We start from the raw sequence: 26696 nt of genomic DNA, 5'->3' as shown, positions 1-26696 counted from the left end.
CGAGATAGCACGCATTGTGAAATATCAAATCACACTAATTTCCTTTTCATGTACCGAAATGCAGTGATCATAGCAATTATATAATTTCTTGCACTTATTAAGTTGATGAAGTACTTCATTAAACTGACAATGGGGATCTCATTTCCTGCCCCTATACTCATTAATTCTGCCAAAATTCAAATATGATATAAAGTACAGATAAGAAGAATGTCAGAGGTTATTTTCTAATTAAGTGACACATAATAGGAGATATGTAATTGCTTGTTGATTTTTCTGAAGATATTTGATTCCGTTTGTTGTCATCACGTAAAACAAAGCAGTATAGTCTTTCTGTCATGCATGGGATTCTTTCTTTTTTTTATCGTTTTTGTAGACTGTTAGGAGTTAAACCTGTTTGTGTGTTGGCTGGGCTCTGAGGTTGAGAATGTTGCAATGTTTGTTTTTAGTCCTTGTTTAGTCCAGCTTTCACTACTTTTCCAGTGTTGGTCATTTTGACAGTCAGACTCATAAAGGATGAGTGATTTAAATGACCATTTTTTAATCTGCTCCCTTTGTATCACTTAGCTCTCAAAGTCATGCGAATGCTACCAGCAGTTGTCACCCCCCCTGACTTCCCTGAGAAGGACGTGAAAGTAACGGATAATTAACATAAACGCCAACGATTTTTGCTGCTATACATTTGTCGGCAATCGAGTTTTGCTCCTACCTTACTGATAACTTTTCAGTGATTGCGATGTATGTTGGACATGACTTGTGTAATCAGTAGATGATTTCTCAAGTCAATCAGTAAAGCAACACAATTGATATCGGACCTGACAAATGCTTGAGGGCTTATCCTTGATAGTCTCGAAGACTGAAATCCAAACAGGGAAACAAACATTCCTACAAGAACATTGGAGTCTTAAAGGGACTTTTCGACTCTTGTCATTTGGAACATGAGAAGCCATTGGAATATGCAACATATATTCAACAGGCTTGTGTGATTGAATAACCAAAAGACATCCATCTGACCTCCTGGTGCGTCGGGCCCTAAAGGGAGTACTTGCTAACAGTCTTGGGTAATTGAAGCTCTACACATACACACACGCACACACATGTACACGCAGCCGTGATGCAGGAATGCAGCGGTTACCCAATTGGACAATTTCTCAAGAGGCTTTTTCAGTGCTGACCCCACGAAAGTGATGTGAGCGGTCCATTCATTGCGTCATATTCTTCTTAAGAAATACAGGCTACAAAGTTAACAACTCTCAACTCAAATAAGAGATATCATGCCCAGATACAGCTTTGACCTCAGCATGTCATGTGTTTGCAACCAGAAGAGTGATTGCAAAAAGGCAACCTTCTGCTCGGTGAAGAAATTCAAAATAATCTAAACTAAAACATCGGCATTTCCTTTTTCTCACAGCTACATAGCACATACATCAAAGTCCTTCTGTGTCCTGTCATCATTTTGAATCGTGCAGGGAGCTGAACTTTGCCCCTCCAAAAGAGGAGAGAGAGCAGAGGAGAGGAGGCGAGGAGGAAGAGGAGTGGCTAAAAGTTTCAAACAGGTTTACAGCTGCCTCTGAGCAAGTTTCCAAGCAAGACCGACCATTTGCATGTTAAAACTGGAACTCACATGCTCTCTCTCAGCCAGCACACTGCTTATCATGTTCAGACACCTCCTTGTGGCTTCCAGCTGGGGGACTGTATCCTCCCCAAACATTGAACACAATTACTATGCAGATGCCTGTACATGAACCTCACTGGGATATGTTTGGGAACGCTCAACAGGATTTTCACACTTCAACTGTAAGTCTTATCATTCATTCTCTGAGTGATGTTTTTACTGTGACAGTCATAAATAAGATGTGCAGCTACACTCTAATTTATCTCCTTGGGGCATATAACTGTTGAATAAGGTCTTAACCGCAGTATCTTACAGTCAAAATTTTTTGTACTTGATAATATATTGCTCTTGAAGGCGATACTTTATTAAAAGAGACATCATGATCTGATTTATTATGCTCCACTTAAAAGCCATGGAACTGTTTTAAGAGATGAATTTTACTCCATGATGGGAATTTTGCGCTGTCACTTTCAGTGTAAAATGGTTTTCACAACAATTTGTGGTGTTCTGATGAAAAGCGAGCACACACCCACAACTTGTGACATCATAATATTGTTTATTGGGCTGGGCCTGTGAGCCTCCCATCAGAGAACGTACAACAACCCTCACAACAAACGTCATATTGCTATTTTTGTATTGGGTTTGTTTTGGGCATATGGTTTATGCATTTGGGGGTTATCGAATGTTTTTAACAAAATTCAAAGATGTGAAAATGTTTAAACCTAATATTTTTTTTCTATTTAATAAATCAAAAACCACATCAATTTCAATGTTAGTAAATTAACTTATTTGTTCCAAATGTCACAAAAAATATACTTTTTACTAACAGAGAAGGCAATCTTTAAAATCTAACATCTATTTTAACAGTCGTGTAAAAACAGAATTTTTTTGACAAAATACAATAAAGCACCTTTCTGATTAAAAGAACTGTTTGAACTGAAAACTATCACCTTCTCCCCCCCTCCACCTCCCTCCCCAGAGGAGTTGGGTGTCGCATTGTGAAACAGTAGGATTACTGTATTGTTAATATTCCTAAATTAATTGAATGTCATAGCTATGGCTGTAGACTGTCATTACTTGTGAAAGGAAATGATTAGACATTATTATTATTCATAACTCAAACATGATGACACATTTTGAAACATTTGAGCTAAATAGAATCTACTTGCTTAATTGTGCCTATTGTCCCTGACTGACTCTCTTCCGGGGTGAACCTCATTAAAAAACTCTGAAAATATTATTAACTCCATTCCCCTGTTGACAACCGAATTATCAAAGCATTGTTGAAACGTTCTTTGCTGTATTCAGTATGCATGGTGTCATTCATCGATTGAACATGACCTTGAATTAAGGGGCTTGTTATGTAAAGCCATCACTTTGGCCATACGGGCCCTCGGTGTATGTCACCTGGTGAACAGGTTCCAATTTGTCTTAATGGCTAGGGAGTTTCTGTGAGTCACATTTTCAACCCACAGACAGAGCGTCAGCACTTACCACAATAGAAGTGTTTAATGACAAATGTTCACGCTGTTCAGTTTGCTTAACTATTACTGAAAATGCTACAAACATTAAATATGAGATTTTGTTATTTCTATACTAGTACGTGAACAGCGAACATAATGATGACAGCGACTTTTATCTGACTTTCACATCACTTGCCCAAATTTCCGGTTTTATTCCTTGGGAATTTCAAAACCATCAAGTCACTTTGTTTGTTTTCTGAAAGCTGTAATTACAGCATGATTACAGGCTGGTTGTGTTTACACTTGGATCACAAACAGAATAGTTAAGAGAGAAAAATCAGCTTTTTGCTCAGAAATACCATGGGCAATAATATGTATAATAAAATAATAATCTTATGATATGAAAACACAACCAAACAAAAAAACAAACCAAAATGATTTTGCATAAATTGTGATTACATTTCCCACTGGATAATTCATGCGGTTTTGCGGATTAAAACTCCATCAAAAAGTTCCCGTCTGCATGTATTACTATACTTCTTCTCCCTGATCTTGTGTCTTTTTTTTTATGCAACAGTTACAAGGGAGGATGACTGGAACAATGGACTCGGCCCAATTTTCTTCGCTGTCATCCTTGAGAGGAGAGCACGCAACAGGGGATTACATGCAAGCCCACTATAAGGAGTCATACCGTCTGGCCATTGATTGCCTGTTAAGCAAGGGCAGAGAAAGTTACACAGAATTTCTCAAAGAAGAACGCATTGGAAATTTCCTGTCTGAGGAGGAGCTTGTCTTCATTACATCAAACGCCAAAGAGCTCCCACCTCAGAACCACGAGGAGGAAATCAGTAGCCCCACGGACAGCCAATCATCATCCGGCACATATTGGCCCGTCCATTCGGATGTGGACGCTCCCGCATTGGAATTGGGATGGCCTGAGATCATGCATGAAAAACTGCAGACCAATATAGATCTCCTCTATCATCCCCCAAGACCCAACAGTCCCACCATTAAAGAAGTGATTCTAAAAAATATCCGGAATGCAAGACAGGTAAAACAAGCTACACTGTTGGGCTATTTTATATAATTCTGTTCAAGTGTGCCGCGCTCATCCTGAGGTTTTGAGGGCAGCGCTATCCTCACGCCTCAAGCATACAGTGACAGGGAGTGTCTACTGACATGCTCATGGCCCAAATCCAGTTTGACAACTCTCATCAAGAGTGTGGGAACATGCAGTTACTACTACTACATTAACTCCTCTGCACAATGACAACGACTCACAAATGGTCGCTAATTTGTATTCTGTTGCACATAGCTACACCCATTTTTGACTCACAAAACCTTGAAGGAAAAAACTGAGTTCTTTTGTTTCTTCTTGATTACATTCATGAAGGTTTGTTTTATCAGGGGGAAACAGAGGGGCAACAATTGCCATGTGGGATGAAACAGATGGAATGACAGGAATGGACATCATGTCCAAAAAAAATCCCTTCAGATGAAAGAAATAACTAAATAAATGTATTACAAATTTTCTCATGTGAAAATAAGCTGGTCTTTCAAATTTGACACACTGACGACCATAATCGAATGCTTGGAAAATATTGCCAAGTATGTATAACGAAACTTCAAAACCATACCAAAATCAAACCATTTTAGCCACTCTCAGATGAAGCAGGCGTGTCTGCCAAATGCGCTGAAACCACGCTGTACTCAACTGTCATTCATGTGCCCCTAATACGCCTGGAAAATGGATGTTACTTTGTCCAGCATCATTTTACACGTAACCACATGTTAGAGCTGGAAAAATACACCAATTAAAGGATTGGGTGGCTGCAATATCTCCCACCGAGAGTCGCTTTTCCGTGCTGCAACAACGAGGCGCTCTAAAGTAGCCATGCGAATGCGAAGCCCACATCCACATGCCGGATAGAATGGCTTTCTGTCAACAGGGATTGAAATAATTGCACACACAACATTGTGGGGTGAGCGCAGAGGGCATGGTGATTTTAATCACTTCCTCCATGTGGCTTAAAACACTTTTTGTGCAGGGAACTCGTTAAATGACTGATGTTTACGTGCCTTGTTAGGAGATACTATTTCTGTTGGCCATACCAGTAGCAGTGGTGGATAAATGGCCTCGGATGTTGTCTTTGGTGTCTATACATGTCAAAATTTGTCTATATAAGGAGAGATAATCGCAGCTACAGGAAATAAATATATATTTGAAGGTCCATGAGAAGTCTATGTGATATATGTCCGCTATGCGCAGATATGTGTCAATATTTATTTATTCACTTTATCATTGCAGGTTATTGCCATTGTGATGGATATGTTTACTGATGTCGATATTTTGAAAGAAACTGTTGACGCCTCTACACGAGGAGTTCCTGTCTATGTGCTTTTGGATGATTTCCACTTGAAACATTTCCTTACAGCAGCTGAGAACCAAGATGTAAAACTTCAACACCTCAGAGTAAGTGATTCTGCAAACATACTTGCGATGTCATTTTCTCTCCTTATCTTGGACAGTATGCCTTCCTTGATTTTAATTCAATCCTTGCTAAGTGCCAGAGCTGTTGGTGTGTGACCTTGTCATTTGCGCTACTTAAATTCTTGGCCAGTGCTTTTGCCATTATCATCATGTGCCCTCAAGGATGTCCCATTAAAACATACTCAGTCAGACACATATGCAGGCTTCTTTGATATGTTTTGAAAAAAAAAAGGCTTATTAGAGATCATCAATACAACACTGAAAAGAGTAACAATAATTACTGCACATTACTAGAAAAAAGTCCTAATTTTAAGAGACTGAAGTCAGACTGTGATGGGAGTGAAGTCATAATATGTTGAGAAAAAAGCATGACATAAGAGTTCGAAATTCTTAATTTTATGAGTATGTATATTTTACCCTCGGCATCACACAAAGCAATTAAAATGTATGAGATTTCACTTGTTATCTTGCAAAGAGAGTACTGCAGAGTCTCTGCATACTAAGTGTGTTAATGCAGGCAGTCTCATAAAACCTGCGTGGCGTACTACTTTGGTTCTTGTGTAACGATAATATAGACAGATATCACAAATAAAATTGTTATAGACGGGCACTGCCATGCGTTAAAAGGTTATGTATTTTTTTCTTTTTCACAAACCTCTGTCAAATGTTAGGTTGTTTGTCGACAGGACAGTTTTAAGGTGATTATTTTTTCCAGTGAGGCAATTTGTTGTTGGTGTTGATTTAAATGGCCAGCGCGCTTGGCACATTGTTGCGATGAAAAGAAATGTTTCCCCCATTCTTTCATTCAGGGCTACAAACTCCCCTGAAATGCATTTTGCCCCTAAATTTTCAGACAGTGCAAGTAAATGTTTGTCTGCTCGCAGACACAATTATTTTTAAAATGATTTGTTTCTTGCTGATAATCATTACTCCGCGTTTTATGACACATTTTTAATATAAACATTAATATAGTAAATATTTTATATTTTATGATAGAAAATTGATGGATAGATGGACATATTTTCAACCCTTTTATTGTTTCTACTACTGTATTTGAAGGCCCAGCTCAAACGGAAGAAAAATATAACCTCAGCCTCCCAGTGCACTTTTGATTATTAGGTAGTTTTTTTTTCTTAACATACATCAGACCGCACTTGTAAATAAGAACTTGTTCTTAATTGTTTGCCTGGTTAAATAAAGGTTACATAAAATAAATACATAAAAAGTAAAATTACTCACGCTAATTACTATGAATGTTCGACCTTGATCCTGAACACATTATTTCATGCACTTTTGTCAGACTTGAAACACTTGCCCCCTATCTTCCAGCCACATACAGACATGTCATCAGGGATTTGAGGCACTATGAAAGAAAAAGAAATGAGAGAGAATGTCAGTCATTGGCCACATGGGACATGAAGGACATGAGACTATTTTCACATGTAACCAACAAAATCCTCTCACTTATACTGGTGGACTTTAGTTGGTCTGATTTCGAAACATCTTTATCCTTTCTTTTCCCACAGAACATGAAAGTGCGCACCGTGAAAGGTGAAGATTATCTGAGCCGGACAGGGACTAAATTTCATGGCGCAATGGAGCAAAAGTTTATTTTGGTTGACTGTCATACAGTGATTTACGGCTCCTACAGGTGAATACAAACGCTTCATGTCACGCTCGGATTTCTCCTTTGTGTTTGGAATGAAGCAATTTGATGGCTTTTAGTGTGAATAGCAAAAATAAAATTAGACAGAGAGTTAATAACAGTTTTTCCCATTTATGTTGCACTAAAGTGATTGTGTAACATGTCTCACAGAATGTCTTCCACAAAGTTGAGCAGTGAATAGAAAACAAACAATGCTCAGGAACAGCAGGGATGTGTAGTGTTTGAACTCTACCTGTACATAAAGTTTTTAATAATGTAGTAGTGAGCAGGTCTTGCCACATTTTAAGTTAAATTATTCATTATTGCCATGCCCAGTTATGAACAAAATTAGATACATTTCTGTTATATAAAGTAGCACCATAGGTAATGTTATTAATTTTAGTTAAATAGCATATTTACAGTATTTTTATCATGTCAATACAATGGAATGATTGATTGCAAACAAAATGGGGAATTAACTCTCACAGAACTGTAGTTTAACAGTAATTTATTTTTAAAACCTATTTTGTGTTTATTTTACTGAAGGTTTTCTCAATAACGCTTTACCCATTGTCTCACTGGTAATAACAATAACGATGATATCAGTGACAATCATAAAAATAAATATTATCCACAAGACTGAACCTGCAGCCTGAACTTTTGCTGCAAGACACTATTTCTCAATATTCATGGATGAATCATATTTTGTTTGTTTGCAGATTCACTTGGTCATGCGCAAAGCTCAATTTGAGCATGGTGCAGGTTATAACAGGCCATCTGGTGAAGACTTATGATGAGGAATTTAGAACACTGTACGCGAGGTCGACAGTGCCAGCTGAACTGTGCCAACCAGATCCTTCTCTCCCTTCTAATGGCTCCCACACACTGCTCGGCTGGCCAAAATATTCCCCTCATTCCTCGATCGATCGGCGCGACCAGTTAAGGCACACGTTGGACTCTGTCTACCGCAAGACATGCGAAAGGAATCTGTACACAAGAGACTGCAATGATAATCACTATGTGCCTTTGATTGATCATGACATAGGTTTGCAGAACCACATGTCCAAATTTGAGTCTGCAGCGTCAAATAACTACCTAAAACGGCACAGCTATGCTGGGGAAAGACATGAAGGATATGTCCCCCAGAATGTCAGAGCCAGAGCGAGCAACTGGAATATTTGCCGGGAGACAGGAATCGGGAAAAACAACCATCCACTGGACAATAATTATTTAGTGCCGCAGATGTACAGAAGCCAAAAGCTTCGTCAGTCATACAACGGCAATGACAAACAAATTCTGTCCATGCAGCAAGACATGCCAACGCTGGAAAAAACATCAAAGTCATTCATGCGTACATGGAGGATCGAGTCCTACCTTCAAAACCCTGACATGCCTTTTAATGAGCCGTCTGACTATTTGGACCAGTTTGAGCCGTCTAACAGCTTCATGCAGGGAAGGATGCGGTCTCTTGTTTATAGGCCTGCCATACCGGAGCAATTGGAGTCTAACTCACAAATCAACAGCACGCCCTCTTTTGGTAGCCGCTCATCTGCACTTCACAACCCTTTACGCTACTCCTCAATGCAGTGGAATCCACCAGTAGCATCTGAAAGCAACAGAATAAGCAATGAAGATTTCATACTAAAGAGAAAAAGCCTGCAAATTATGGATGATTACAACAGTGGGAAGAACTCCTACCCATCTGCATACGCCAGCTTAGGTCGAGCCAATCGTGGGCCGATCGCTACAAATCCAGATGTGCGCTCTGACACTTGGCACAAAAGGCACAGCGTGGCTGATCCCAGATCCAACTCAACCTACACACAGGACTCCTCGGGTGGCATGTATGGAGCTTTCACGAGGATGCAAATGGACAGAGGCTCCGCTGCAGTCAACGCAAAGCACAGTGGATATGGGTCAAATCTCAATGAGGATCAGCGATCTGTATCTCATTATGATGTCAAGAGCATGACCGACACAAAGAGCCCTTGCACTTCCATTTGGCGGGATCCTCCTTCCAGAAGTCTATCTGCCTCAACCCTGGGTGTAGACGACAGGGATTTGGCTACTAAATCCAGCAGATTGGGCTCACAGCATTTCCTGAAGAAGAGTACCAAGAAAATAAAGTCGTTTTTGAACTTACCGGGAAGGAAGGAAGATCAAGTTGAAAGTGTGGGAACGCCAAGCGTGACCTCAGATGATAGCACGGACACGATCAAAGCCGAGGACGAAGTTTCGGTCAAACATCACCATAGCAACACATCTCTTGGGCATGAGCAGACCGAAGTGGCTGATGTGAAGTATTCCAGACCAAGATTCGAAACGGAGGATCATCAGCACACACCTCAGCTGTCTTCCTCTGAAACAACATCGCACAGTAAGCTCGGCGTCGGCAACAAAAAGGCAATCCCAGACGTCGACATACCGGGCTGGAGTAAAGACAGAAAACTTGACAATCGCCTTTATAGCAGATTTGAGCCTTTTTGTTCAATTCAGAAGAAACAATCTTCGTACTCCCCAAATAACTCTCTGGAGAAAACAAAAAACCCACCGAGTGATCACAACTTTCCCCGTCTTGGGAGAGGCCATCATGAAAATAAGATTGGGAAATTCTTTCACCGAGTGGGCAACCTCATTCACAAGACTAAGTAGGGTAAGCGGCACTGTCTGGAAAAAGACAGATAAATTGGCATCTTGCAAAAGAGCAAGACGCACTTCTTATTCTGTTTTGACTATTTCCCAAGTACTCTTGGTTTCAAGCTTCTATAGGTTCAAAAGTGCATTTTTCAATCATTTCCAAACTTGGTGGACATGAACCACAACGCAATTTTGATATAGTACTCTGCATTAATGAGTACACCTCACAAATGTATAAATAAAAAAAAAATAACTTGAATTGCCTTTCAGAATCACCATTTTTAAGAACAAATAAAAACTCACTGGGAAAAATGTATTGGATTAACACACAGAACAAATTTCCCTTTGCTACCTAAACATAATGCCAAAGCCATCATATTATGATTTATAATTACTTAAATTGAAGTAATTGTATCTTAACACACATGACATCATAACGCTTTGAGTTACTTAGTTTTATTTGTACAGTCGGTCTTTACCACTTTGTTTACATTGGATATGTTTCCAGCCAACTGTTTACAGTTTTGTTGCGCACTTAATTTTGCACTACAAATTTATCCGCTGAAATGTATTTGATATGAAATGTAGCAGATACCTAAAAATAAAACACACAAACTTGAATCATGGCTTTTAAGCAATCTTACGCAAATCAATCACTGCTGTATAGGCATTAAGTACGGGTTGTGTCAAAATGTCATAACCACTGCAATAAGGAAAGATTTATGAAAATACCAAAGCATTCAAGATGAAGCCAATGCAATAATGAAAAGCTGGTCACCATCTTCAAGGTTGTATGAATTGTAGCTGTAGAAATAAATTTTTCCTTATATGTTTGTCTACTGCTTTGCATTAAAAAGAAAGAGAAAAATATATGTAAAGTTCATGCATACACGAGGAGTGGCTACTCTTAACTTTATTCTTTTGCTCAAGGAGACGTGTAGAAGACTCTCCATTTATGAAAAATGTATTAAAATACTCAAAACAAGCTTGGACATGAATAATGTTTTTCAAGTATATTGAAGATACTGAAGGCACATTGAAATGAGTCTTCTCTTTCACCTATTAATGATAAAGGAGTAAATTTTAGTCAGTGGAGCTAAAGATCAAACCAATAACCTTCAGCCTGGGAAAACCACTCAATAACCTGGAGTGAATATTCACATTGTATGTGTGTTGGCGTAAACCTGTTAGTGTTGGAACTATGGAAATATTATATAAATTTGCAGGTGAAAATATATAAACCCTTAGTAGTTAGCTGGATTTCTGTAGAAATGTTTTCATTGACAGCGCTTCCTTCTTCTGTGGTGTTCCTTGTTCAATTTCTTTTAGATATCAGTTTTGTCAACAGAGGTTTCTGCAATTCTAAGGCTTTTCTTTTAACTTCATTGAGCATTCTGTGTTGTACTTTTGCAGTTATCTGAAATGATGAAGACAGCCATTCGTTGGGCGACGATAGCAACAGTGCCATTCCATTTCTAAGCAATCTTTCTTGCAAAGGACTGATGCATATGAAGGCTTTTTGTGTACTTCCACCTTAGAATAAGTTTACAATTTTAACTGTAGGTATACTGAGACCATTTTTGTGCAAGGCAGGGTTGCCCAGCAATGCTTCCAGAAAATAGAAAACTCAAAACTGCTCTGTGTGTTTTTTTTTTTTTTTTTTCCCAGTATGGCAAACGCTATAGGTGATTTCTAATCGATAAAAAGACACACCTGAAAGGCAAGTAGAAACGGCACTATATTTTTTTCACATTTCTGTTATCTGGCTCGGAAGTGTGTGGTCCTATGCGGGTAGCGCAGATGAAAAATTGTGACTCCCTCCAGCATTTAAGTTTCCCTCTCTTGAACCTGAGTGAAATGAGTCACACATCAAACAGTATGCTGCATACAATTCTCCAACGGAATTAACCTCCAAAGACAACAGATTACTTGTTCTTCTGCAGATTTCCGAGCTAGAACAAGCATAGTGATGATTCCATCCGAGGGACACCTGTCATGCTTAGTAGTGTCATAGTCAACAATGTTCAAAAGCACTGACTTCCAAGCTTCGATACACAGAGGAGTTGCGTTAATTATATCATATCTAATGATAACGTATATGCCAGATGTCTGGCGATGATTGTTATCAAAATTGCAAGGCAGCCCTTTTTGCAAAATATGAGGTAAGGCAAATGCAATTCCATCATGATAAAGAGCCTAAAATGTCGCAGTGAAGGTGAAACATGAAATGATGGCATCGCTTGAGACAGTTATTTTTGTTTTTTCCTTTGTTTTGTTTTTAGTTTGTTTATCCTAACCATATTCCGTGGTGAGTAAACGTATAACATGTGTTCATCATTTTGGAGACTCAGATCACAGGCATATGCACGTGTCTTTGAATGTTACTCCATATCAAACCGAATCAAGGTCAAAGAAAAAAATGCCAAAACAGACACACACGCACGCACACATATATCAAAATATGCATACAGAAGGAATAGAAGAAGCAATGCATCGTCTCATATTCTGCTCCTCTCAAGCTTGCTCTCTGCTTATTATTTGAATGATTAAAACATACACGTAGGTCTATATATTTGGTGCACTTGGGAGTATGTAGACTTGTCAACAATAACTAGTCCTCAGATGAATAGCATAATGTCAGCAATATGATTTAGAAACAAACAGCTTCGCATTAAATTTTACATTACTTACCACGGATCGCCCTGAGGTTTGAAAACTGAAAAGAACAAAACAAAAACAAATTGCTCCCTAATCTCTTTGAGTTGATGAGGTGTCACTTGTGCAGGTAAAACAAAGCTCACTATTAAACCGTAATATTTACTTAAAAGAACAATCAATCAAAAACAAGAACAAAAAATCACAATACATAAGCATATTCAACAGTAATTTTCAATCTTTGCAATATGTGGTGTGCTCTCCTTGTTTCAAGCCAGCACATCTTTAACATGTTACATGTTTATGACATAATACAAATAATAATAATAATAATAATAATAATAAATGGTCACAAAAGAAATAAATTATTATCATATTTCTTCAGGGATATGCAGTCAGGTCGGTTAGGAGAGCCAGAGCATCCCTGTACTCCAACATTATTAATAATTGAACAGTATCTTACAGCATATTTTTAAATGTAAAATACTATTAAATATTCACCCCACATGTAAATTAACAGGTAACACTTGACCGAAAATCTATATTCCACTTCTTTGTGAATCACATTGCATTAAAATTAACCATGGGAATCGCAGGTGCACTGTTTTGGCGAGTACATGTCGGTCTAGACACAAAGACAGGAACACTAGATATTGATCATCAATCCCCAATACTGTACCTCAAAAACGGCCACCAGGGTCCACTACTTTCCCCGGCTACTCATTTTCACCTGAAACAGACAGACCTACTGTGATTTACTATAATCCAAAATACAGTAATATACTGCTAAAATAAATTACAGTAGATTCATTGTAAAATAACAATAAATTACTGGCGTCCCTGTGGAAATAATTTAACAAAGAAATGCTTTACAGTGAATGTTTGTTAAAATTGAAATGCTGTCTTCGATTTTGGCTTCAGAATTTTCTACCTGACTCCAGAGGAGTCAGTGCCTCGCCACTCACGAACCTCACCACATTCACTGTCACGTTGCATCACTGTGTATTTCCCCTGTGTCAGTGAGTCAGTGATTAAGTCCGGTGGACACTGGCTTATCTGCTGCGTATTGCCGGGGCGCTTGTGGCCCCCAGGCGCGAGAGAGAGTGTGAGAGAGAGAAAGCGAGAGAGAGAGAGAGAGAGAGAGAGAGAGAGAGAGAGAGAGAGAGAGAGAGAGAGAGAGAGAGAGAGAGAGAGAGAGATGAGCACTATTCTCAGCTTGACTCTCGCTTAGTGAGCTCAGCAGTACCTGTTGGCAGTCTGCACTGGCAGCATCCACACTACGACTGTCAATATCCGATTAGACGGCGGACGTAACCCAAGCAACCAGAAGAAAAAGCAGGATTATCATACAGAAACACACTTATTATCATGTCAGGGGCCACCGGGGACTTAACGTGTGAGGGGTGTTTTTCTGCACATGGGGTCAACAGCACCGAGTCACACTCCACCGTGGATGATGATGAACTTGTACGCTACATCTGGACGGAGTATTTGCACCCCAAGCATTACGAGTGGGTTCTAATTGTGGCTTACATCTTTGTGTTCTTCGTGTCACTCATCGGCAACTCGCTCGGTGAGTTTTCTCTTTTCTTTCACTTTTTGAATTTGCCCAATTTGATAGAATAATGTGTTTGCAAATGAATATTTTACTGAAGTAGACATGTGCAACAGGGTGAAGGTTCAATACTGATGTATGACACTGGAATGAGAACTCAAGACAAACTAAAAAAAAAAGCATTGATTTCAAAAATGTGTATACCAGAATGCAGCAGCACAAATTTGAATGCTTAGTTTTTGATCGCATTGATATGTATACATTATGCATGAACTGAATTTTTCACAATTGCATCTCATTAGCCTGTGTGGGTGTATCTATGCTGTGATTAGTGAGTGGTGAGTACAATACATGTACATTACCTTTGAGTTTGAACAGTTTTTATTTCTTGTCTTTGCTGTTTACTCCTTCATATTCAAACCTTTGTTGTCATCAAGGCTGAAATTTGTATTAATAAAGCACCCCTGTTAAGGTTGAGATGTCATTCATCAAGAGAGACCATACGGTAGGTTTTTCGAGTTAACCCCTTCATACACGACCTCTTTGCTTTTCATTAGCAGATTATCTCCTGGGTGGTCTCTCTCTCTGCATGACACATTATAAGATCTACAAAGGGTACAGAGGTGTCAGTTCATTAATTTCTTGGTGTCACAGTGTCACAATAGTTCTCAAGGGCTTTCTTTTCTATCCTTTCTCTTTTTCATTGCTGACTTAGTGCCACGTTTTCCTCTTTTATGAAACTCCAGAAGATATAATAGCCATGATTCCATACGATGAATGAGTCAGATAGATTACAAATCCACATACTGTACTGTTATAACACAGTGACTGCATTCAGACTGCAAGTGTAACTGATTCCAATTAAATTCCTCCAAATCTGATTTTTAGAACTGACTGTCCACATTATTTTTAGCAAGGGTCCAAATAGAATCTGGTCCTGTTCAGACTTGGCCACAATAATGACCCATCTACCAACGATGATGTGTTATTTAGTGTTCACAAAATTGCAAAAGTGGCAACAATAAGAAAAAACATGAAGGTTTCTCACCGGAGTAGTTTGGCAATATCAATGCCAAGTTGAGGCGGAGAAAATCTGAGACATTCCCTCGTCTGTCCAGGCATTGATGTTTTCAATTTAATTAGTGTGCTTCATTTTTGATTGGTGCTCTCTGTTCTGGTGCATTGGGTGGGTTACGTCAGTCATAATGGATTAATATGTATGGAGCTGGTCAGACTGAGATGCATCCTGTTCAAATGCAATATGAAATTTCCTCCAGAATGTCGTTTTAATCCGTTTTTCAAAAAATCCGCTTTGTGATTGTTCAGACTACACGAAAGAGACATCCAGTTTCAACTGGGTAGGGGTAAAAAGCAGACTTGGACTGAAAGTTTGAAAACGATCATTGATTTTCCAAATAACCTTTACCAATGAGCGTAATTATATTTGGAATAATTTGTGACAGAGTTCAAACTGTCTGTAACATTTTTGACTAACCACTGAGACAATACTTTAATTCTCATTTTAAATGTCATCCAAGCAGTCCAATGCTCAGTTCAATATGAACCAGTTAAAACAAATTGATGCACTTCAGAAATAACATTTTCCAATGCGATAGCCTGTCTTGGACATTGCTCCAATTGGGCATTTTCTTTCTTTCAGTTTGTTTTGCAGTATGGAAAAACCGCCACATGCGTACTGTGACCAACTATTTCATAGTGAATCTCTCATTCGCTGATGTCTTGGTGACCATCATCTGCCTTCCTGCAAGTCTCGTAGTTGACATCACGGAGACATGGTTCTTTGGACAGACGCTTTGCAAAGTTGTGCCCTATCTGCAGGTAAGAGACCAACTCATGAAGGCGGATGATCTCTAAAACTATACTCAAGATGCGTTGTTGGCATTTGTATACCCTGCCTTTGCCCAGTCAGCAAGAATTGGTTTCAGGTCACCAATGACCGTAATAACAATCAACAAGACTCAAATTTAATCTTAAATCTCCGTTAGCTGTTCATGTGACGAAATGCAACCACAACATTGTCTTAGTTTGAGATTATGAATTGTGGTTGACTTGTCCGATGTTCCCTGGCTTACTTTTTAGACTATCTCCGTCTCGGTGTCAGTCCTGACACTGAGCTGCATTGCGCAAGACCGCTGGTACGCCATCTGCCACCCACTGATGTTCAAAAGCACAGCCAAGAGAGCTTGCAAGAGCATTGTTATCATCTGGATGGTGTCATGCATCATCATGATACCTCAAGCCATCGTGATGGAGAGCAGCAGTCTGGTGCCAGCTCTCCAAAACAAAACTAGTTTGTTCACCGTGTGCGATGAACACTGGGAAGGTGGGTGAGACGGACCAATCTATCCATCTTTATGTTTTTTTTTTGGGGTTATCGTTGACAGTGGAAGACATGAAATCAATAAAAAAAAAATTAGGAGAATGCAATAAACTCCACACTAAAACGTTAGAGTCAAATCCAGATCTTAAATCAAGATGATTATAAATTATAATCTTAATTTAAATGCTTCAAATCAGGTGCACGAACAAATACGGTGAACCACAACTCCGAAGAAATACTGTCGAAATCTTTTATCATGTGAAAGCAGCTAACTAATGTAGCAGGTGTCAAAGTACAAGTGAAACCTTTTTATTTGAAGATGAATGAAGGTTTAAAAATGACCAGAACAGTTTTGCAGACTCAGCTACATCAAGAGATATTGTTTCGATATTTATCTATCGCTACAGTGATTCATTATACGCCTGACACCTGAAAGGTGAGAATCTGTTACTATGTGGGAGGAAGAAGTGCGAAGCTGGAGAGGAGATAGGATGGGCCAGCAAAATCAACAAAGGTGCTCCTAATAACTGTGAAATCTGTGAACTGGTGACGTAGTTGTTGCCTAGTGTCTTTTGTCACAACGTAGAAAATCCAGCAGTAACCCTGTGGGATATATTGCAGCCACTATTTTTATTGCTCAAACATGTAGAAATGTGTCGGTAGATATTGCCAGATGAAGAAGCGTTTATCTTTCAGAGTTTTAACAATTCACAAGTCCACAGCAAAAATGAGGTCTTCATTTTGCACGATCTTGAAGCCTCATCTTATTTTATGCAGGGTTGATTGTGTTTCCCGTTACAGGCACTTTACATACTGACCAGCTTACAAATAGTTAGGTCCACAAATTGATGTCACATTTGTTAAAAATTGTTTTTAAGTTGAAAATTCAATCTGGTTTTGATTTCTTTAATGTGCAACACATCGACTTGCCAATTTGTCAAAGTCAAGTTAGTGATGTGCTTTTTGTCTCTTCTTCTTTCAGCTGAGATCTACCCCAAGGTGTATCACAGCTGTTTTTTCATTGTCACATACTTTGCACCATTGTGTCTCATGTTGCTGGCCTACATCCAGATCTGTCACAAGTTGTGGTGTCAACAGGTGATTGAATTTCGCCCCTAAATCGAGCTCCTGCCACACTTTTCTGAGCCATGTAATGTACTTTACGCTTATTGCATCTGTGTTTGACAGATTCCTGGCAGCACGTCAATGCTGCAGAGGAAGTGGAAGACCATGCAGTGCTCAGCGGCAGCTGCAGGGCCAGGAGAGTCCGTGCGGGTCAAGACTAGTACCGTCTGTGCTGAGATCAAACAGATCCGGGCGCGGCGCAAAACGGCTCGTATGCTCATAGTGGTGCTCTTTGTGTTTGCCCTGTGCTACCTGCCAATCAGCGTACTCAATGTGATGAAAAGGTATCAGTCACTTCTGTTGAGAAATATATCAACACAAGCTCATCTTGGTGACTCAAAATAAGCAAAAATGTCTCATTCTTTTATTGCTATTGATATCTGCAGAGTCTTTGGGACCTTCAAGAACACGAGTGACCGAGAGACAGTGTATGCTTGGTTTACTTTCTCACACTGGCTCATATATGCCAATAGCGCACTCAATCCCATCATCTACAATTTCCTCAGTGGTGAGTTTGTTCACACGCCTCGTAGACCGCTTGAGCACTAGCTCCCTGCTGCCCTCTAGTGCAGTGTTTTCCAACCCTAATTGAACCAAGGCACCCATTTTAGATTAAAAAAAATCACACCAACAAACAAAAAGCATGAGTAGTGAAATATTGATGATTTCATTTTACTTGTATTGCTTTAATATTAAATTAAATTAAATTAAAATGTGTCCATGTTACCGATTGATTGATTTTAATTTCACATGTAAAGTCCAATTATCAAACATACCCAAGATGGTGGCAAGCAATAGGAATGATGGTCTCATTTTCAAATTTTATTGGAAATTAATATTCTGTTTTTATGTCTTTAAACTGATTTTTCATGCTTAAATGCTTTGGCTTTTCTCATCACCATTACTTTCAGTTTCAAGTGAATTTGCCATAAAGTCATCAAGAATAATTGATGGAACAAATAGTGTGTTTCAAAACATCATGTTTGATCATGTCTCATGGTCTTTCTTAGGGAAGTTCCGTGAGGAGTTCAAAGCAGCTTTTTCTTGCCATTGTCACGGTCAAGGCCAAGAGAGACCGAAGAGAATAAGCACCCGAATGAGCACCGACAGTCGAAAGTCGCTTTCCACTAACATTCACAACATGGACAATGTGTCACACATATCAGAACTAGTGTTGGCTCGTGAGTGAACGACTCGTTCAAAAGAACTATTTTTTTTTCTAGTGAGCGAGAGTGAACGAATCACTTCAAGTCATTCTTATCCGTTCAGTATTTCGTTCCGCGCGCGTTGGGTAAGTACAAAATCGTGTTGGCTCGTGAGTGAACGATTCGTTTGAAATAACAAATTTCTTTCAGTGCGCGAGAGTGAACGAATCACTTTCTAAAGTACTTTTTTCAGTTCATATAATTTCAACCAGTAGGTGTCGGTAATGCGCATTGAAGCCAAAAAACAAAACGAAGAAGAAAATGACGTAACTTCGCATTCACTGAACGGATTTGTGAGTGAACGAGTCAGTGAGTGAGTGATTTGCATTACCAGTTCATCGCGAGAACGGATCAGTGAAGGACCGAATCCTGATTTTCCCGTTCGCGAACGAGTCAATGGGTGAACCGCCTTCCCGTGCATCAACGGATCAGTCAGTGAACGTGTTGCGTCTCCCTCCTGGCGTGAACTATGTAAGCCAGCGGTGTACCTAATGGAGTGTCCAAATGACGTCACAGATCAAACAGCCAATCAGGAGGTGGGGGTGAGTGCGGGTGTGGCACTTTTCACTTTCATGTAAGGTTTTTCCCTAATGAAGTGGCCTGTGATTAGGTACAGTGATTGGTTCTTTTTTCAGTTCATATGATTTCAACCAGTAGATGTCGGTAGTGCGCATTGAACCTGGTGCAACCTCGCCGTAAAACAAAACGGAAAAGAAAATGACGTGAACTGGTTCTAAAGATTCAGTTCACTTAAAAGAACTGGAATGCACATCACTAATCAGAACAAATAGTGTAAGATCATCAGCAGGTTTGGGGCTCTATTGGGGACAAATATTGCCCTCTATTTTATTACACATTCACTTTAAGTATTATATAAAATGAGATAAAAAAAAAAACTTTAAGTGATGAAAAACAGACAAGACACATCAGACGCATCTACCTCGATGAAATCAATTCATATTGGATTTCATTCGGTTTTTATTTTAAATCGATAGGGATCTTTCTTTGACATAATTGAAGTGATAGTCCTTGAACTAAATTGCTGATTATCAGCCCTTTGTGGATTAATGTGAGTTGCCTCAAACATCTTTGGTGGACTGCAATTTCAAATTATAATTGGAAATTTGCATTAGTATGGACAAATTATCTTTAAAGTCTTGGATTCTAATCTTGGATTCCAATTTGGAACCTTGATTGCCGATTCTTTTGTTCGTTGAAAATAAAAAAAATAAAAAGTTTGGACATACTTGCTCATGCTATGAATTAAGTTTATGATTTGTTAAGGTGAATGTTTTATGATTTTTTCAGTCTTTAGTTTGATATTCTTACACAGGGTGTTTAAAGGAATTTCTGTAGAGTCCACATCCACAAGCTTGTTGACTTTGTTATTATGATGTCATTGTTGTTAATGGTACCAAAAAAGAAATGATTTCTACTGCTTTGCACTTTTTGTAAATTAGCTTATGCCGTTTGTTGTCTTACTTGGTGAACACTTGTCTTGCTTGCAATTAGGACTTGCCAAATGTCTGTACAGTTCTATGAAACCGTTTTTTTTTTTTTACTTAATTTATTTATTTAACCGCCGCACTCCCAAACAATCTTATCTTATCTATAAAAAGATGACGATGGGCCTGGCAAGTGGTAAATTCATTTTCAGGTACAAAATAAATTATGGAAGGGAAAATTGCAAGGACTTCTTCTTCATCTAGCACAGCATATTCCGAAGCACATTTCACTAAACATGTTTTTAAATCCACTGGAGCCTTTTTTTTTTTTTTTTTTTGGGTATCCTAATTCAGCAGTGGATTAATCTTGCTATTTAAGCTCCTGCTTTTCTCAGTGGAGAAAAAGTTTTGGGTTCAAATCATCACACTATTAAAACTTTCTCTCATGAAACAGTGAAAAGTGACTTTGAAGGATGTCATTTGTGATGCCCGCAAGAAGTAAATGTTCTAAAGCTCATGGAAAGAAATGTTCTTTATCAAACATGGCACGTTTTGGTGGCATCACTTTCTCTTCTAGCTCAGATAAGTACGGAATTAGACAATGCTGGTGGAATTTTTTTTTTTACTGGTGAGATTGGGCTTCCATAGATATGAGATGGAACAGATATCTAGAAAAACTGATCTCATATCAACCTAATGTTAGTCACATATTTGTTTTCCTCTTTACAGGATGTATTCTAATGCACATGGTGTACGTATGTGTAAAAATGTTGTTGCATCAAAATGTATGTATCCTTTGGTGAACATGTTATTTATTTATTTTTGACTTGAAAAGTGGCTGAATAAATGCATTCCTTTTGCTCTGACTGATATCTGACCCAGTTCTTCAGAACAACCATAAGTAATGCTTGACCGACAAGAGCATCCCTTTATATTTTTTTCTTTCTTTTTTCGTCTTTCAGTCTTTCTTTCTTTTTTTTAAACCTGATTGATTGATAGAACTCTATTCATCCCACAGTGGGGAAATTCACCTGTCATAGCAGCACATATGAGTGCAAGAATAATATGAGTGCAAGAATAAAACAAGTGCCAGAATTACATTTAGAATTAATATTAAGGACAAGCGCAAGTGCTGCTAGTAGAGACGAAACAGTCATTTTATCAGGTGGCATGCAGTGTGCTATTCAGCTGATTGGTCCTTTTATGATGCAACAGATTTTCTGTGAAACCGGCATTTGAAATATTCCCTCTCGTATTTGAAATATTCCCTCTCGTATAGTCATGCTCTACGTGAGACCAAAATGAGACTTTGAATATATGAATAGGTTAATTAGCCTTGGGGTGTTCATTTAATGTATGCTACTTGCCCTATCATGGATTTGAGGGGGAAGGCCCGGAAGGGATTACTATATATTTTTTATTTATATTGTGCAAGGTGCAGGCTCTCTGTAAATGCATTTGTACTCAATGTGGGCGTGTATCTTAGGTTTCAGAAAAAAAGGCAGCAACAGCAGCTTAAAGCAGTGCTGTATTTGTCAGCCACCATGCAGAGAAAACACATGCATGCTGCTGTCTTTCTTGGTGAGTCTCACTCATTCATCTTTATCATGGGAGCAGCTATTATTTATTGCATTAAGATGATGTTGAAAAGTTGAAGAGTATGCGCTTGTAATAATTTGTAATAATTTTGGCAAGCCCAAAGTGATTCATATGCTCAGAAACTCTGTTCAACGTAAATTTTGTTTGTCATTGGTATTTTCCCTCTGGGGACGATTGAAGCAAGATGTAAGATGTGAGCCCCTTGAGATGTGCCATAAGTCAATTATTTGGATTTTGTTTTAACATTTTTAACATTTTTTTATTCATGATAACATGCCAAAACTTACTTATTGTTAATAGTTGAGGGGTTTATCACTGTAACTGTATTTGTGCTTCTATGACACTTTTATAAATCAATCTTAAAAAAAAGTATTTATAATGTGAGCATTTAAAATTTTACCTAGAGAGTTGGAAATGCCAAAAATGCACGCAAAGACAGTAACAGCTGGTTGCACAATAATATGAATATTAAACTGATTATTTTGTCAAAAAGCTGTCCGTGTTCCAATACGCACCTGCACATCACTCAAAATAATAATCAATAATAATAATATCATCGTCACTCAGAGTTTAGCCAGTGTATGAATACATTTGTCTGTGAGAATAACATTTTTTTTTCTTTTGCATTTTAGGACTTCTCGTTCCTCATGTTTGCATCCTTGCCAGCGTCACTACACACTCCGACTGTGCGACATGCATTTCACTTTTAAGTGAAAAGCAGAAAATGCTTTTCATCAGCCTGTGTGAGGGTAAATGTACGCTTTTCAATTGCTGCCTTTTCTCCGTAACCTCAGCACATCGGGCTCTTTCATTAAATTGCCTCTTAGCTTGAATGTCTTGGGCTATAGCCTAGAGCAAAGTCTGTATAACTCAATACTAGATAGACATTATGCTGTGACCTCAAGCCCTCCCTGTTGTGTATTCAAGAGCAGTGGGCACATTACCTGTTGTGTACCTGTTGTACACACAAAGAAAAATGTTTTTCCATACATCTGCTCTACCTGTTTTTAAGGATGCCAAATAAAAGAGTCAGAGATGTGTAACCTGACAACCCAAGCTGTATTAGACAAATTTGCTGACCTGCAAGGGTGTGTGTGCTCCTGGGAGGAAGACCTGCTGGCACAATGCAAGTCAAAGCCAGGTGCAGTATTCGCCACGGACAATATTGCTGTTTACCCAAGGCGATCACATGTGTGAATAAAGGCTTTTGTGGTACAAATTAGCTCCCGGAATAACAGGCTTTCATAGAATTGGATGGAACTAATTACTCCCATTGTTATTTGTACTGTAGCTCCACACAAGAGAAGCATGCCGGCTGACTGGCAGTCAAGCAGTTTCAGAGAATTTGGTAGTGTTTTTACGTTGTGTTTATGTGGCATTCACGTCTATTAAAGAAATGATGTGTTACATGTCTTTCTTTTTGTAGAGGATGCTGCTCGATCATGCACGCATCAAATAAGATTTTGCTTGAGTGACTCCATGTGCAACAAGCATTTGGCACCTGTCCTTCAGACTTGCATGGAGGCTCAGTGTGACCATGACAGCTGTGGGCAAGAAATGCGACGTTTCTACAATAGTGTGCCGTACGACTTAGCCGAGAGGCTGGTTATGTGCGAGTGTGATCCGCCAGATGCAAGCTGCCTACAAATTAAAGCGGCAATACATGGCAACACTTGTGGGGACCAACTTTGGATCTGTCAGGAGGCTGTGAGACGCTGTTTGGAAGAGCAGCATTGCAGGTATACAGATGTGAATAGTTTTTGTTAAACCACATCATAGATGCTTCCTTTTGCTGTCACTTCATATGTGTTGTTGACTTTGTTTATTTTAGATATAGTTTTATTCATGTTTCATTATTTTGTATGAGGGAGGAAATAAATTGTGGTTGACCTTTATGGGTGTGGTGTCATTTTAAAATCCAAAGTGCACTTGCAAAATTCTACAATTGCATAACTGTGTGGTGAAAGGCGATTTGTTATGTTTATTCTATTTTGGTATGGTTTACAAATCTCGATTTTGAAGGTTGTGCATGCTTATGTTTGTCTTGCAGAGAATTGCTAACAAGTTTTCAAAATAAGTGCTGGACCTCTGAGGAGTCTTCTTGCAGTGAGGTTACTCTTCAAAGTGAATGTTTGCACCTCATGAATCCAGCGCTCATTCTTGGAGGAGAGTTGGACTGCAGAAAAGCCTTTGTGGCCACGCTGGGCACGACACTGCACCATCCGTGCACGTGCGAACAAGTACATGGTGCCGATCTCTACACATGCGGCATGATTCATGATGTGCTACACAACAGATCACACTTCAGTAAGTAAAAGATGCACTTATTGGATGTGGACTATCTTACAAGAGTGTTTATATCTATTTTAAGACACCCACTGGATGAGGGATAATGGTCCCTCTACTCCTCCTCCAATCAGTGAATCTGATGAAGGTCACAGCGGGCTATCTGGTAAATGCAAGCGTTTAACACTCCTAAGTTTTTGTTCTGAATTTAATTGCTGCATGTCTTATGTGTCTCATCAGGTTATCTACTTTATAGCTGTGCAGCTACACTGCTTGTCGGAATTCTTGTGGTGACTGTGGGTGTTTTTCTTAAAAGACGGTGAGTCCATGAATTACCGGCAAGCAAAGTCAAACAATCAATTGGCTTACTTACACAATTCCACATATTATCCCTCTATCAAATAATGTAAAGTGCATTAATCTGTTCCAAATTCAAATTATCGACATCGACATCATAAAACCTTTATGAATCCACAAGCGTTAAGAACCTTAACAGCTGTTTTCTGGGTTTGGTCATGTGATGTTTGAAAGCTGTGAGCCCGCCGCACATTTAATAACATTTTCAGTTGACAGTATGTGGCAAAATGTGTTTTAAAAGCACAAGAAATATAATTAAATTTAGAGTAAATAAATCCACCAATCCTCTAAATCTTTTCTGATTGTTTTTGCCATTTTTCCCAAGATTCCAACGCTCATAATTCAAAGGCACTACAGCATTCTCATGCATTCACTCATTATTTGTTTCGGCAAGGAAGCCAGGACCTAAATCATGGAAGTGACAATATATAAAATGTTCTTATCTTTCAAGCTTGAAATAATGTAAAGTGTCACAAAATACAGTCTTGAAGAAGAGCATTCAGCATTTTCTTCCTTTTATTTCAAGCCTTCATAGCCTCTGTTTATGATGAGACAAAATTGGTACAATTGTCTGATCTCATTTCTTTCATCTATCCATTCTATCTCAAGTAAGTGTGTTTGACTGGGAGTGGCATAGATGAGTGTCAAGCTTCTTTTTTTTCAGTAATTGTCCATCATATGAAAAAGTGCTAATCAATGTAAAATATGCTGCGTTCACATCAAAGGAAAAAAATTGGACCAATGATGGCTGATAGCAAAAAAAACCTCTTAAATTAGGACAATCATATATCAAGACACCACTGAACATGTCCCTAATAGATGCCGTGTCATTTATGCAGGTGATTTAATAAATGCCACTGAGAAAGTACGATTTTTAATTGACCTTGCTTTTTGTCATAGGGTGGTGAGAAGAAACGAGACGCCAGACAAAAGCAGATTCCAGCCTCTTCAAAAAAGTAATGCCGTTATTACTACACAAGGTTTTCCATAAACATTAAATCAGTAAAAGTAAAATGTAAAAAAAACAGTTACCTTGAATTTATCAGGTGTGTTAAAGGTTTCTCCAACAACATCAAAAAGTGCTCAGTGCTTTTTCAAACCCGACCAAATGTGACTTATGACAGTGATGTGGATGCAAGTGAGGCGAAACAGACCTGATTAGATCAAACATTTCTCTACACTGCTCTGACTGCATGATGGGATGCAGCTGCAGTGCTGGAAACTCAGATCTCCGATATCCATTCATTATTTTACTTATCCTGTTCAAGGTCAAAGGGAAACTGAAGTCTATCCCAGCTGTGTTAGGGTGAGAGGTGCAGTACACTCTGGACTGATCATTCATCTGTCACTCCCAACACTGGCACATAGAGACAACCATTCACGCCTCCAGGCAATTTAGACCTAAACATAATATTCTTTTGGACTGTGGTAGGAAACCAGAGTGCCCAGAAAGAACCCACACAAGCATGGGGAGAACATGCTAAGTCCACACTGAGAGGTGATGTGAGGCGGACTTGCTAACCACTGGTCTTTAAAAGTCCACAAGCGACCCCATGCAGAACCATGCTATACATAGAAAGGCCTTGTGGTTTTGGAAAGAGAACACTCCTGCTAAGAGTGCAAGAAGTAAGAAAAATATAGAGGTGGGATCGTAATATTTTTCTGTTTGATTTGTTCATTATATAGAAGTTTCGTATTGAATATTATTTCCAGTCGTAGATGTTTGGCCAATCCCCTTCCATCAATTTTCCACAAAGCGGCTGTTCTTTTTCCAGAAATTTTTTATCGTTGCCCTCTTGACAGGTTACTAACGTAATTGTTTATCTCTTACAGTTTTTTTTAAGGAATTCTTTGTTTTTGAATTGATCTATGCATTGCTCAAACTGCTCGCCCCTTTGTCATGTTTTTGTATTGTCAGTGTGAATTGTCTGAAGTGCCTTCAGACACATTGCGTGCTCCTTGCTTGCTATTTGGTATTTAAGGACATGTCAAGCGAGACCAAGCCGTTGTCATTCAACTCAGTTTGATTCGAAAATTGTTTGTCTACACTCTACAACGCAGAGTTAATTTTTCACACTGAGCATGAGCCTACTTGGCTTTCAGAGATGAATCGTGATGATACATGTTTTTGTTTCAAATGGTTTTGCTTTCATTTCAAAGGAAATTTGAAATCAAATTAATTCTCTTTTAATTACACATCCCTTTATGACCATCTGGCTTTCAACCATGGTAGAAACAAAAGGCATGTAAATGGTAAAACTTCCAAAACTACTACGTATA

The 26696-nt window shown here is 38.8% G+C and overlaps 3 protein-coding genes across 6 annotated transcripts; all 3 read left to right on the top strand.

Moving 5' to 3' along the window:
• Positions 1-1573: 1573 nt before the first annotated feature.
• Positions 1574-11484, top strand: fam83b (family with sequence similarity 83 member B). Its single transcript, XM_049737094.2, has 5 exons — positions 1574-1794; positions 3653-4126; positions 5384-5548; positions 7093-7217; positions 7931-11484. The coding sequence occupies exons 1-5, from the start codon at positions 1723-1725 to the stop codon at positions 9861-9863; spliced, it is 2769 nt and encodes a 922-aa protein (XP_049593051.1). The 5' UTR covers positions 1574-1722; the 3' UTR covers positions 9864-11484.
• Positions 11485-11636: 152 nt separating this feature from the next.
• Positions 11637-21044, top strand: hcrtr2 (hypocretin (orexin) receptor 2). Of its 2 annotated transcripts, none has more exons than XM_049737102.1 (7): positions 11637-14076; positions 15719-15897; positions 16159-16402; positions 17382-17497; positions 17588-17808; positions 17911-18032; positions 18535-21044. In XM_049737102.1, exons 1-7 carry the CDS (start codon positions 13872-13874, stop codon positions 18711-18713), a joined length of 1266 nt encoding a protein of 421 aa, XP_049593059.1. In that variant the 5' UTR covers positions 11637-13871; the 3' UTR covers positions 18714-21044. The 2 variants fall into 2 exon arrangements, with proteins under 2 accessions (XP_049593059.1, XP_049593060.1); XM_049737103.1 differs by having other exon boundaries at positions 13926-14563.
• A 155-nt stretch (positions 21045-21199) lies between these two features.
• On the top strand, positions 21200-26621 carry gfral (GDNF family receptor alpha like). Of its 3 annotated transcripts, XM_049737099.2 has the most exons (10): positions 21200-21755; positions 22406-22522; positions 22786-22914; positions 23065-23121; positions 23200-23512; positions 23824-24080; positions 24145-24225; positions 24300-24378; positions 25317-25372; positions 25685-26621. In XM_049737099.2, exons 1-10 carry the CDS (start codon positions 21527-21529, stop codon positions 25813-25815), a joined length of 1449 nt encoding a protein of 482 aa, XP_049593056.1. In that variant the 5' UTR covers positions 21200-21526; the 3' UTR covers positions 25816-26621. The 3 variants fall into 3 exon arrangements, with proteins under 3 accessions (XP_049593056.1, XP_068508571.1, XP_049593057.1); XM_068652470.1 differs by lacking the exon at positions 23065-23121; XM_049737100.2 differs by having other exon boundaries at positions 21200-22522.
• The last annotated feature ends 75 nt before the right edge of the window (positions 26622-26696 follow it).

This window comes from Syngnathus scovelli, chromosome 12, assembly GCF_024217435.2.
Source record: "Syngnathus scovelli strain Florida chromosome 12, RoL_Ssco_1.2, whole genome shotgun sequence".
Taxonomy (NCBI): domain Eukaryota; kingdom Metazoa; phylum Chordata; class Actinopteri; order Syngnathiformes; family Syngnathidae; genus Syngnathus; species Syngnathus scovelli.
This window is presented reverse-complemented; position numbering and strand designations above follow the sequence as displayed.